General features: G+C 49.9%; 1 protein-coding gene across 3 annotated transcripts; it reads left to right on the top strand.

Moving 5' to 3' along the window:
• The first annotated feature begins 2,357 nt into the window (after positions 1 to 2,357).
• Positions 2,358 to 7,792, top strand: CD8A (CD8 subunit alpha). 3 transcript variants are annotated; one of them, XM_047851341.1, is made up of 7 exons: positions 2,358 to 2,808; positions 2,897 to 3,262; positions 3,868 to 3,978; positions 4,199 to 4,309; positions 4,949 to 4,979; positions 5,463 to 5,521; positions 7,658 to 7,792. In XM_047851341.1, exons 1-7 carry the CDS (start codon positions 2,760 to 2,762, stop codon positions 7,765 to 7,767), a joined length of 837 nt encoding a protein of 278 aa, XP_047707297.1. In that variant the 5' UTR covers positions 2,358 to 2,759; the 3' UTR covers positions 7,768 to 7,792. The 3 variants fall into 3 exon arrangements, with proteins under 3 accessions (XP_047707297.1, XP_047707298.1, XP_047707299.1); XM_047851342.1 differs by having other exon boundaries at positions 5,458 to 5,521; XM_047851343.1 differs by lacking the exon at positions 5,463 to 5,521 and having other exon boundaries at positions 2,540 to 2,808.
• The last annotated feature ends 5,638 nt before the right edge of the window (positions 7,793 to 13,430 follow it).

The following is a 13,430-nucleotide window of genomic DNA, read 5'->3' as shown; positions in this document are numbered from 1 at the left end:
CAGGGGTATGAATACTCTGGTTTGAGGACCCCCGAACTGTCGTGTATTCACAAGATAATGTTACTATACACCATTTTAAATGAATGAACTAAATATATGTAACAACACAATGCAAACTCAAAGACATACAATATGACAATGTGTCTGTAGATTGAAACATTCTCCAGAAAAAGTGGGAGTGACGTTGACAGGTATTTGTCACTGAGATAAAGCAAAGCCCTGTCAACTCTAGAACCCAAAGGCCTTTCTAGGCCCAAACAAGCTAACTCCTTCCAAGGAGACAGTATTGTCCCCACAGAGCTGGATTGGCAAGAGGAGGCAGCAGGGCCACTGATTTCAAGTTGTCCGTGTAGTCAGTGTCTTAGGAGCTGTGGCACAGAGCCCTGATTAATTTCGTACCCCTGCCCTGCCCGTGTATGCCTTCTGAGTGTCTTCGTGTCATGTCAGTTAAGATGATTTTATTTCCACGTTTTAAGAACGAACACCTCCAGAAAAACAAAGACTTGCTTCAATTCAGCACAGAAACTGGTGACTCTCCTACCTTGTCTCTCTCTGGATGTTTTTAAAAAGAAGGGGCTCGCCTGGCGGAGTGTAGTTCTCGTGTCTTCACGCCACCCCGCTGGAGTGCCGTGGCTTGGGGTAGGGGACGCACCTGGCAGGGGAGGGCAGGCCCCGCTCAGCCTTCTGCACACCTGGCCCTATTGCATGCAAGTATCCCCCGAATTTGCGCGCGGATTGCATCTGCTCTCCTGCTTGCTGCGGAGCGGATGTCCTCGTGGTTGCATCGAGAATCCGCCACATTCTGTAAAAAAAATATCACAAAGCCTCCTTTGTTTCACACGTTGCCTTGGCATCCCCCTCCCCTCAACCCTCTGTAGTGCTCTGTACAAAGGGGCTGCCACCCTCGTGGCTGACACTTTTCTTAGCTGCAAGGCTGGAAGGCCTCCAAGCCAGCTGCAGCTCTCTTTCAGGAGACAGACATGGCCTGTCTGGTCTTGGCTCTTTCTCCATCACCCTCATTCATGTGAGTTAAGGCACAGCACTGTGTATACACAGCCAGGGACACACGCACACATGTATACATCTATATGCCAGGGGATGATGCCCTACTGTGAGCCACAGTCATATCCATCATTACAAAAGGTTTTCCTTCCCTAGCCTCCCTCATCTTCCATTTGAAAATGTAACAGGTAGGGGCGCCTGGGTGGCTCAATCAGTTGAGCATCTCGATTTTGGCTCAGATCATGATCTCATGGTCCATGAGTTCGAGCCCTGCATCAGAGCCTGGAGCCTGCTTTGGATTCTGTGTCTCCCTCTCCCTCTGCCCTTCCTCTGCTCATGCTCTGTCTCTCTCTCTCTGAGATAAACATTAAAAAAAAAATTTTTTTTATAGCCCATTCAACACTTAAAGTTTTGCAAGCACAGCTCACCCCAAGCTATGATGTGACATGGTGGGGAGGGGTGTCTGAGACACAGTCTTCGCCAGGCAAAACTCACAGGTGGGGCAGACACATGGCACAGATAATGCCACGTGGCTCAACTCTAGAATGAAGTAGCAACAGTGTGAGGTACATTCATTATGGGATTCAAAGCAGAAAGGCTCAGGCAACCGTAAGAAAAGGGAGGAGGGGCATCCACTGGAGCCAGAAGCTTTCAGGACCGCAATCTGCAAAAAGGAAGGGGACACGGTGTGCAGGAGCCTGGGAAGAAAACTGTCTCCCCCCAGGCATTCACCCAGGCTACACACATGTCCCTGCCAAGCACCTAAAGTCAGGTACGCAGAGGAATGAGGTCTAAATCCCACAGCACTGGAGCCGGCCCCAGGGCTTAAACAGAATGGTATTTCCCACAAAGGGAACAACGAAGGCAAGAGGAGTTTCGACGACCTCAAGTCCCCGTGAGAATGCAGGGCCAGGGGACTGGGCAGAGGTTGGGAGCAGCCAACCCTTGTTTCAGTTTCCATTCAGTCCCGGATTTCGTAGGCGCCTCCAGGAGTGACACTCTCAGATCCCCTTTATGAGAATAATGATCATGGCAGGGTGACTGAGGGTCTAGCCAAGAGAGGCACTGGTGTAGAGGCCCCACTGTTTGCAGTGGCTACACCACACCAGGAAAAAAAAAAAAAAACCTGTGAGGTGAAGTTTAGCAGCAGGGAGAAATCTCCACGGGTGTGGTCAGCAGTTGACCGCCAGTACCACACAAGGCGTGAGTGGCCCCTGCCCCATGGTAGTCTCCTTCCAGCGGAACACCCAGAGTCCCCTGGCCAGAGAAGCTTGCAAATCATCAACGCCTCTCCGTCCTCAACCCTCAGTGCCCATCTTGCTAGAGACACTCTGAGTGACTACAGAGGAAGGGGACGTGTGTGCTCTGCTTTCCTGCTCACCCTCACCCTCACCTCTTGTAAACCTCTGTCTCCGTCGCCCCCACAAGAGAGCCTTTCCCAAGGGTCATTTGCAAGCCTTTTTCTTGATCCACAAACCCGCAGTTCTCCACTGACCCCAGCTGTCCTGTAAAGCCTACTTCGACGGCCCATCTAGATCATGGACCACCACTCCCCCCTCCCAGCCCCCTCACCGGGCTGGAAGGTGGCAACCGCGGAAAAACAGGGCCACTCTCCTTGACGGGGCTTCGGGTGACATCACATCCTCCGAACGCGAAATCTGGCTCCTCGGCCGGCCGGCGAAGGGCGCAACTTCCCCCCTCGGGGTCCCACCAGCTCCTGCGCGCGTCCGCTCGTGTCGCTCAGCGCCGAGTGCGCCATGGCCTCTCCGGTGACTGCCCAGCTCCTGCCGCTGGCCTTGCTGCTTCGTGAGTTGGCGACCCTCGGGGAGGGCGGGGGCGGGGCAGACGCGGGGCGCCGGGCTCCCGGCTCAGTCTGGACACCTGCCACCCGCAGATGCCGCCGCAGCCGCCGGGCCGAGCCCGTTCCGCTTATCGCCCGGGAAGGTGGAGGGCAGGCTCGGCCAGCGGGTGGAGCTGCAGTGCGAGGTGCTGCTGTCCAGCGCGGCGCCGGGCTGCACCTGGCTCTTCCAGAAGAACGAACCTGCCGCCCGCCCCATCTTCCTGGCGTACCTCTCCAGAAGCCGGACCAAGTTGGCCGAGGAGCTGGACCCCAAACAGATCTCGGGCCAGAGGGTTCAGGACACCCTCTACAGTCTCACCCTGCACAGATTCCGCAAGGAGGAAGAAGGCTACTATTTCTGCTCGGTCGTGAGCAACTCCGTTCTGTACTTCAGCGCCTTCGTCCCGGTCTTCCTGCCAGGTCCGAGCGCCCAGGGCGCGGCACCTCTCGGTGTGCGGTTTAGGACTCCACTCTGAACCCGTGTTCACACGAACCCCCCGCTTTCGAGCCTCTTAGAGACCTTGTGTGGGGGGGGGGGCTCCTTAATACTGCTCCCATTTCACAGACGAGGAAGCTGAGGCTAAGGTGCGGCTGGGTCGAGGCTGAAGATGGCTTCTTAGGTCCGGCCGATTTGGGCTCGAGTTCGGGTGCTCGTCTACTCCTGGGCAGTTACTTAAATTCTGTGAGCCAGCGTTTGCTCGTCAGTGACCGGCGGATATCAACCCAAGCCCGCAAGCTTGCGGGTTGAGCCATGGAGAGAGGCTGGGTGACCGGGAGCGGGCTCCTGCGTTCCGGTCCGAGGCGCCGGGTGCGCTTGGCGGAGCCGGGGACTCGGCAGGGTACCGCGCGCGCCGCAAAGGGGTGAGCGCGAATCCTCGAAGTCCCTAATCCGTCTCCCCGCCTTGAGTGCAGAGATCCGCGAGCGCGGAGGAGGCGCCCCCTGGGGCAGAGGCGCGTGGGGCAGTGGGGAGGGTTAAGGTAGATGTCCCCGGTCCGACTCCAACTAGGCTGTGTTTTTCCCGCAGTCAAGCCCACCACTACGCCCGCGCCGCGACCGCCCACGCAGGCGCCCATCACCACGTCGCAGCGGGTGTCTCTGCGCCCGGGGACCTGCCAGCCTTCAGCGGGCAGCACAGGTGAGACAGGCACAAGGTCCCGGGGCGGGAACCGGCCAGGGGCCGTGCGGACCGCAGGGAGAGCCCCTGCTAGGGCCAGCCCTGATCCTGGAGGTAGAAGCGAAAGCTGTCCACGTGGTGGGAAAACAGACCCGGACCCAAGAGACAAGCCCAAGCTGGTGGTATGGGGTGGGAGGATCGCCGGCCGGCTCCTAAATGCCGGCGTTTTCGGTGTCTTCAGTGGAAGCAAGTGGGCTGGACTTGTCCTGTGACATCTACATCTGGGCACCCCTAGCTGGGACCTGCGCCTTCCTTCTCCTGTCGCTGGTCATCACCCTCATCTGCAACCACAGTAAGTCCTAGGGAAGGGCGGAGTTACGGCAAGCGTTCTGCTCCACTGGCTCCGATTCCGCGGCTTGCTCCAGGCAGCCCTTGCCCGCAGACAGGATGGAGATTTCTGGGACTCCAAGCTGCACTGTAGGGTAAGGCAGAGCCCATTTCTTTCCTGGAGACAGAACTCGAGAAAGTCCCTTGTCCCTCTGCTTTCCACTCTCCGGGACATTTTCCCGACGACAGAGCCCTTATCCCAGGGGCCGTAGCTGTGGTGAGTCCATTGGCTAAGGACAAGGCAGCGCACAGATCCTGGCTTATCACAAACGGCCGCGGGGGAGGCTGCCGCTGTGGCCCTGGGACCAGTGCCCAGAAAGGCTGGTCAAAACCATGACGAGTTGAGACTGACCCTTAGCCGCCTCCTCGCAAATCCCCTACTACTTTGGGTCCCACCGTGGGTGACTGTACTAACCCATCTTAACCCACATCTGTATTTTCAATGCTTTTTAAAATTGATGAGAAGAGGGAAGGAAAACTCCCTTACCTGGCTCTCAAAAGTTAAAATCCTAAAGAAATAGGAAAAGGGAGGGAGAAACTCTAACTGGGGACTATTGGTGGAGGGGGGGAGTCAGTCACTTTACCCCTTCTTTTTCTTATCCAGGGAACCGAAGACGTGTTTGCAAATGTCCGAGGTGAGTGTTTTGTAATCCCTGGGCCTAACACTGGGCAGCCCTGGGCAGAGGCCGGGCTTCCCAAACAGCAGTCGGTGGGAACCCTTCCCAGAGAGAGGCCACAGCAGTGGAATTCTGGGAGCAGGTAATCAGCATAGTTCTTGAGCAAAGAGAGGCACAAGGCAGGCACTGTGGGGGAAATGGGGGCACAGGTTGGGCTAACGGGAAGAGCAGTGTGACTATAGTAAATCTCCCTCTTATTTGGCTTAGCACCAAAAATCCCATCTGAAGCATTTGCCCAAAGAATCCTAGCTCCTCAAAGACCTGAGGTCTCTTCATCTGGATGATTCCAGCTGGCTTTTATTGTTTTCTTAAGAAAACTTTTCCTTCCCACTTGCTTGTTCTAGATTTTTGAGAGTCTAGTGTTTTGAGAGAGAGCCAATCTTCTATCAGGGAACCAAATAAACAATGGTCTAGGTTCCTAATTTCCCTGTGTCAGTGCAGGGCCTGGATTTATGACCAAGGAGTGGACTGGAAGAAAAGGGAACCAGAGGCAGGGGCAGGTAACTATCTGGCAGCTCCAGTGACTCCCTGATCCAATTCCAGGCTGTGATCATTCTGAAATGATCAGGAAAAAAACAAAAACAAAAACCAGTGTCTGGAAGAGAGGTCTCCGTCTCCACAGTCCTTTGAACTTAGGCTGAGGCAGCCCTGCCCTAACATCTCACTGGCACCACTGGAGCCCTGCACTGTGGTGGGGCTACACTCAGGATCTCTCTTATCCACACAGCAACCCCATGTGAGAGATACCACAGTCCCATCTCACAGATTAGCAGCTCAGCTCAAGAAACCCACCAAAGACGGCAGAGACATGATGACACCCAGATTATTGATAATAATAAACCACTTGATAAAAGCCTGCAGAGTCCTAACTACTAGCCACATATATACATATATATATTAATTTCAAGTTTCATAACAATTTTACAAGTAGTTACCATGACCACCATTTTTCAGATGAGGAAACTAATGGGTAGGACATTTAGTGACTTGTCCAAGGCCATACAATCAGCAGGTAGCAGAGCTGCGACTTCTATCCAAAACTCAGGCTGCTTCCTACGACTGGGGGGTTGGGGGATGGGGTTGTTTAAGGATAACATATAAGAATTATATTCACTGGTTTCTTTCAGTAGATAAAAATATTTCAAGGTTTGTTTTTTAAGTTTGAGAGAGAGATAGCATGGGCGTGCGCACACACACACACATACACACAAGCAGGGGAGGGGCAGAGAGAAGGGAGAGACAGAATCCCAAGCAGGCTTTGCACCATCAGTGCAGAGCCTGATGTGGGGCTTGAACTCACCAACTGTGAGATTATGACCTAAGCTAAGATCAAGACTCTGACACTTAACTGAGTCATTAATTTTTGAGGCGCCCCCAAATTATTTCAAGTTTCATTCCTAGGGTTTGCATTTCCCACTCCTTGATATTTCCCTGCAGGAAGCCAACTTCACTATCTCATATATCTTTATATATCTTTATATATATATATATATATATATATATATATATATATATATATATGTAACAATGGAAATGTAATGAATTTCCAATGCCTGTTTTAAATGCTATAACAAGGGGATAAAGACCCTTTCAAAACAGAGAAAGATTTTTAGCATTTTCAAGTACTTGGGGTGCAGTTGGGAGCTTTTGGAGGAGGATCATCCCTTATCTGTATCTTTTCTGAAAATTCTCATTTTGAAATGAACTGAGAGGGGCACCTGGATGGCTCAGTTGTTTCAATGTCTGACTCTTGATCTTGGCTCAGGTCATGATCTCACGGTTTGTGAGTCTGAGCCCCACATCAGGCTGTGCACTGACAGTGCAGACCCTACTTGGGATTCTCTCTCTCTCTCTCTCTCTCTCTCTCTCTGCCTCTCCCATGCACTCTTTCTCTCAAAATAAATAAACTTAAAAAAAAAAAAAGGAGGTGAGAACACAACTCTGCCCTAGAATGCAAAGCTATACTGAGTAAGCATATCTCAGGGATCCACATGCATGAGTTAACATATCTAGTGATGACTGAGGGCAGCTCAGCTTCCACAGAGACGTTTGGGAGGATGGTGTGCATAGACATGACACTCATGATGCATTAGCCCGTTTAGGAGGCACTAGCCCAGTACTGAATTAACACACATTTTTAGTGTGACATCAAATGTGGGTTGTTTGTGTGAGATAAAGTAGCTCTTCGTGGCTGATGGTGGTGGTTTGCTCACATCCTCCCCTATCCCTGTGATCCTCCCAGGGGCTGAGAATCAGGTCAACTGATGATGTTGGTTATCAGCCTCTTTTTGTCACCTCCATGGGTACCCTGACAAAGGCTCCAAGAAGCTAGACAAACTGGGTTCAGACCCTGGCTCCACCACCTCCTAGATATGTGACCTTGGGCAAGTTCTCCAGTCTCTCATTCCCACTGCCCCTCACTCTTCAGGTAGCTGTGACCGCGAGACGACAGACACGTGATGCTTGACAGGGTTGCTAACATCACTCACCCAGCCCCATGCTGGTGTTCCAGGGACAAGTCCTCAGGCCCTGTAGGGGCCGGGAGGCTGGAGAGGGTGGGGAGACATGCATGGATGTTGCATCACACCGTGGGGGCTCTTGCTGCAGTAACAGTTGGTCGCCTGTCTCTCTTTCAGGCCCGTGGTCAGAGCAGGAGGCAAGCCTAGCCCGTCAGAGAGATACGTCTAACATGGAGATGGGCCCCATGCACCAGCCACTACAAGACCAAATAAAACTCTCTTTATGAGGACAGTAACAGTCCTTCCCTTTCAGTTTTTCCAGCTTCCTTCTTAATGTATCTGTTCTCATTATTATTTTCATGGGGGTGGGGTGGGGAAGTGACTTTTTCTTTACGTGTTTTCCTCAGTTGACACAAAACAAGACTGTATATCTACAGTACACCACAAGGGTTACGAGACCATTGTGTGCACGCACTGGGGTAAAGGGTGGGCAGGCCAGAGCTACTGTGAGCCATGTTCTCGGAATCTGGCGGTTAGAGCTGGTGGGGGAGGAGGGAGCCTTGACATAGCTTAGCCCAAACCTCTTCAGTGGACATCCAGGGATGGGGGGCAGCTTGATCAGAGTCACAGCAAGGTTCAGGGCTCTTCCTCCAGCCATTCAGATCTTTCTTCTGGAGACCTCTGTTTCAGCGTGGGGTGTTGTGTCTCAAACCTCAAGGGCACAAATTATTTCTTGAGCACCAGTGATAGAGCCATAGCCCCAAAGAGGTAAGGGAATAAGAGAACTTCTGCCTTTCAGAGTTCGATAATGTAGTTGAATAGTATCAGACTTTTTAAATTATGAAGTGTGAAACTGTATGGAGTAGGAATGCCTCAAAATGGAAAGGGTTAACTGAATCCTGGCACATGAAGAAAATCTCTGTGAAATCTGCAGGGGAGGGGGACAAAACTGCTCGCCCAGCCCTTGCATTGCAGAGGGGCCCCTGAAGGAGGGGAGACCGCTCCTTTCCGAGTGTGATTTGCGTGTCAGTCTGGTAAGGAAGCTGAGAGCCAAGCGTGCTGCCCTACAAGCACACTTCCTCTCTTATGGACTTGTGGAAGCAGTGAGTGCTGCTTGGAAGAAAAAAACATAGACAAGGAAATAAGAATCACCTGTAATTCTTTGTCTCGGGTATAGTCCATTGTTAATATTACGGTGTACATTCTCTATTTTCTATGCATGTATGTGAAGTACATACTTCCGTTTTTTAAAAGTGGGATTGCACTGTGTGTTTATAAATGGCCTTAAAAAACAAACACTTATGGCATGCTTTTTAAGGACAAGATAGCACTCCGTTTTTGATTGTGGCATCTTTTATCTATTTAACTATTACTCAGGATTGAAGTTTCCAGTTTTTCACTACTGTAATAACGCTGACAAAACTTTGCACACAGCTTTGTTTTTTTAGGGTAAAAACCTAAAAGTAAAATGACTAGGTCGGTCCCTAGTTTCACTGTGCACTCCCCTATTTTCACATCAGTTAAAACTGGTTAGCCTTGGGGCCCCTGAGTGGCTCAGCCGGTTGAGCATCTGGCTTTGGTTCGGGTCATAATCTCACGGTTTGTGGGTTTGGGCCCCGAATTGGGTTCTGTGCTGACAGCTCGGGCAGAGCCTGGATCCTGTTTTGGATTCTGTGTCTCCCTCCCTCTCTCTGCCCCTCCCCTGCTTGTGCTTTTTCTCTCAAAAATCGATAAATAAAAAGAAAAACTGATCAGCGTCTTCTCGCAACATCTTGTCTTTTGTTCTTTCGTGGTAACAGATGAGCTGATACCTCTAATAAGGAAGCATAAAATCTTCAGGCTGTGGTTGAGGTCAAATATACATACTGAAAAGTGCCCAAATCCTAAGTATACGGCAGCTCCAAGACATCATTACGTGAAAACACTCAACATAGCCAGCACCAGGTCCACAGAGAACTTTCCCTGCCTTCCTAAAACTGCCTTCTGCAACCTTAATTTTCAAAAACCAAAACAGTTTTAAGGAACAGAAATCAAGAGGCAAAAGTGTCACAGATGTGAAAAGGCAGTTGTGAAAGCTAAGAAACTTCCCATAAGACAAAGTCTTGCCCCTGCCCCCCTCCTCCCCGAACATAATCAGCTGACCAGAACCAGACGCCAGTCCAGGGACTGAGACTCAGCTCAGAGCTGGCTCCAGGCTCCGAGCTGCCTGTGGAAGCTGTCCCTGGGTCCCTGAAAAGGGTGACAAGGAGCATCCGGCCTCCTCATGGCGCTGGCTGTGGAGGGCCAATGTCAAAGAACCAGGGCCAGGGTGAAGGCAGGAAAAGGGCCTTCCTTTCCTCCGCTTTCAGCTCAGGTGATGAGCAGCGGGGAAGCCGCACTGGGGAGGCTCTGGAGAGGGTTCAAGACTTACTGATTTTTTCATACGCCCTAACTTACCACACCATACTTACCACAACTAAGATGGTAAACACTACTTTGGGGATTCAAAGTATCAACATAGGAAAAGGTATGCATTAGAGTTGGCGCTCAGGACCAGGGAGAAAATAGAAAAACAATGTGCAGGCTGAGGCCTAAAGCATGTTCAAGGTGGGCTGTGAATTTAGGCTCAGGGCTTGCTGGCGACCACAAGCACCTCGCCATCCATCCTGCACAGGCACAAGGAGCACCTCATGGTTCAAAGTCGGCAGCCTCAGGTCCAGGTCATGGTTCACTTGCAAGTTCTAGCCTGAAGCATTGGTTCTACAAACTCCCCCTGGGGGATGATGCCGACAACACATTCTTTGGACCCTGAAAAACAGGAAGTAGAGAAATGAGTTCTCCATTATGCAGTTAACTTGGTCACAGTTGGCTGGAAACAGCTCCAAGGCAGTTCACTTAACATTCATTCATTCAACAAAACATACCCCATTGGCGGAAGAAAAAAAGTCAGAGAACTTTGTCGTTTCTTTCTCCAGTTGTGACACTGCTCTTCAGAGATCCCCACCCTACACTTGAACATCCCGCATGACTCCACAACCACTGAGACGGGGAGAAGTCTCTCTTTTTCACCAGCAAGAAGCCACCCCTTCCTCCAGCCCCGGGGGCAGATTCTTCCCCGAACACAGTTTTGTGACCACCAGGGTTAGGTACCACCTAACCTGCTCCTAAAAGCGGCTTGAGTTATGTTTCTCCACCAAAGGGAACTGAAGGAGGCCACGATTGCCTTAGATTAAGTTAAATGCAGAGGCTGTGAACGTAGCTTCCTGGCTCTGCTACTTTGTGTGTTCTCTAGCAAGCGCTTAAGGCCTCAAAACTTCTGTCTCCCCACTTGTAAAATGGGGGTAATGATAGTCCCTACCTCAAAGGTTGTTGGGAAGGATACGAGTTCAAATGTATTTTTAAGCTCCTGGAACAGCTCCTGGAACATAGTAACAAGATGTATATGAAAAAAGTACTGAATTTTTCAAAACTGGTGTAGTACCTATTACACTCTGAATGCAGTCACCTGATTCTCCCAATTCCTATTCTCAGAAATGGGCACACAGTAACCATTTCCAACAGATACACATTTATGTATGTACCCAGGGATCTCAGCATCCCAGTGCTAGGGAGGACAGCCCTTCCTGCGCAGCTCACCTCAGGAGAGCTCACTCCCAGATGCACACAGCCTTCACACTGTCATTGAAGCTCCCCTCAGCCTCACCTTCTGAGTGCCACCCCTTACGCCCCCCACCGCTCTGCTGCAAGAGAGCTCCACCATGCTTACAGCCGTCGAATAAAGTTGGCAGAGCAGAAAAAGCCTGTGTGTTCTACCATTTTGTCACCTCACCACCTACTGAAGCCCCCACCACTTTGGGAAACCTCACTTTTGCAGGCCAGTTACTAATTCCCCTTTTCTGCTCTCCTTTAGGTGGTTGTGATCTGCAGATGTCATTTGTTCTTATGTTTTAGCGACTGAAATAAAATAATAGCTACCAGTTATTTAGCACTCGGCATGGGCCCGCTCTCTCATTCGGGCCTCATCAGAACGATGAAGTAGGAACTAGTACCATTCTTCTTACAGATGAGAAAACTAAGGCATAGGAAGTTTTGGTCATTTGCCCAAGATCACACTAGAACCTGGTGGGATCAAGGTTTGAACTCAGGTCCAATCCTGTAGCCCAAACTCTCAGCTGCTACGCTATTACTGAGTATCTTATCTGCCTTTTTTTTTTTTTTTTTAATATTTATTTTTGAGAGACAGAGCAAGCAAGTGCATGAGCTGGGGAGGGAGAGAGAGGGAGACACAGAATCCAAAGCAGGCTCCAGGCTCTGAGCAGTCTGCACAGAGTCCGACGCGGGGCTCAAACTCATGAGCTGTGAGATCATGACCTGAGCCGAAGTCAGATGCTTAACCGACTGAGCCACCCAGGCGCCCCCCCCCCTTTTTTTAATTGAAGTGTAGTTAAGACACGATGTTAGTTTCAGGTGTACAACATAGTGATTCAACAACTCTATACACTATGCTATGCCACCACAAGTGTAGCTACCATCTGTCACCATATAATGTTTTAATAATACCATTGACTATATTCCCTACATTGTTTTTAATTTTAAAATTTAGAAGTTCTCTAAACTCTCTGTAAGCACCTCAAACCAAAAGTATTTTTTTTTTCACCTATGCTGCCCAAGGTAGAAAACGAAGGTTACCACCTGCTCTGAAATCAAACAAATGGGAAAGAGTATGTTCTAGAACAAGAGTAGAGTAGGGATCCTGTCTGAAGTTAGGGTGAGGGCTCTGCTTCTAAAACAAATACCAAGAGGGGCCAAGAAATGCAGCTCATGGAGATGGTTCAGGGATAGCTAACTCATTTGTCTAATATCTCAGGGCAGGTGGAAGGCTGCACTGACCGCTGGTTGTGAACGAAATGTCACCTGTTTCCTGGCTGAGATGCACAGTGCAGGGGGGTAGAATTCGCAGGTTGCTTGCCTACCAACCATTCTCCCCTTTTCCCTTACCAGCAGAACCCTTGTTGTATTACAGGGGGTGATGTGCCCAGACATTTCCCAGACTTGCCCCCAGCCAAGTGTGGCTAATAAGTCACTGGCTGGAGCTTCCAGGAGACTCTTCAAAGGGGCTAATTCAGCTGCAAGCTCCTTTTCCCACCCCTTTCCTCCTCTTTTTGCCTAACACAGTTATATGTCTAACAAAGAGGTGAAACTGAAGCCACACCTTAAGGTTGTGGAGAACAGGAGCCTGGGCCCCTGACGGCAAAAACCCTAAACTGCCTACTCCTCACATGCCACTGGTACACACTAGTCAAGTCAAAGGCTATTTGCCCAAATTTCCTGTACTACTTCTCAAAGCTTTCATGACAATTTAATAATGTCCTGTACAATTCCTCTTTAGGACTAATTGATGAGCTCACTAATCTAAAATCACTAGAAGCAACAGGGTCTTAAGAATGAAAGGAAACCTAAAATGCACGTTCAGAAACTCCCAAAATGATTAGTCTTGAACACTGACAAGTAACAGTTCCTTTTAAAGAACACTTTTCTTCTAGAGGGGAAACATCAAAGTCCTTTCCTTGAACGGCGGCCCTTGCACAGTGGCTGAATGCAGCCTTCAAACGGAGTTAAAAAGATCCCTCCTGACTAGAAATTGGCAGAAAATCATACAACCCATGTAGTGTAGAGACCAACATATAGAGTCTGAAGTGAGAAATTCACCCTTCTAGAAAATGTAAACGACAGAAAGAATGGAGAGTGTATTTTAGAACACCAGGGCAAGGAAGCCCATCATTTAAGAGACCTCACCATAAATTGGTTCTCTGAAATTATAAAAACGTTCAGAGCACTGACATTTTATGATAAAACATCTTGCTGGGTTTTCTTCATTGGATTTCTCACTCTCACAGTATCTGGGTCTCCACTGAGTAGACACCAAGTTTGTCTTGTTCACCATTCTATTCTCAGGACATACAATGCTCAA

This window comes from Prionailurus viverrinus, chromosome A3 (genome assembly GCF_022837055.1).
Source record: "Prionailurus viverrinus isolate Anna chromosome A3, UM_Priviv_1.0, whole genome shotgun sequence".
NCBI lineage: Eukaryota > Metazoa > Chordata > Mammalia > Carnivora > Felidae > Prionailurus > Prionailurus viverrinus.
The sequence above is the reverse complement of the archived record's forward strand: the minus strand, read 5'-3'. Positions and strand labels throughout refer to the sequence as shown.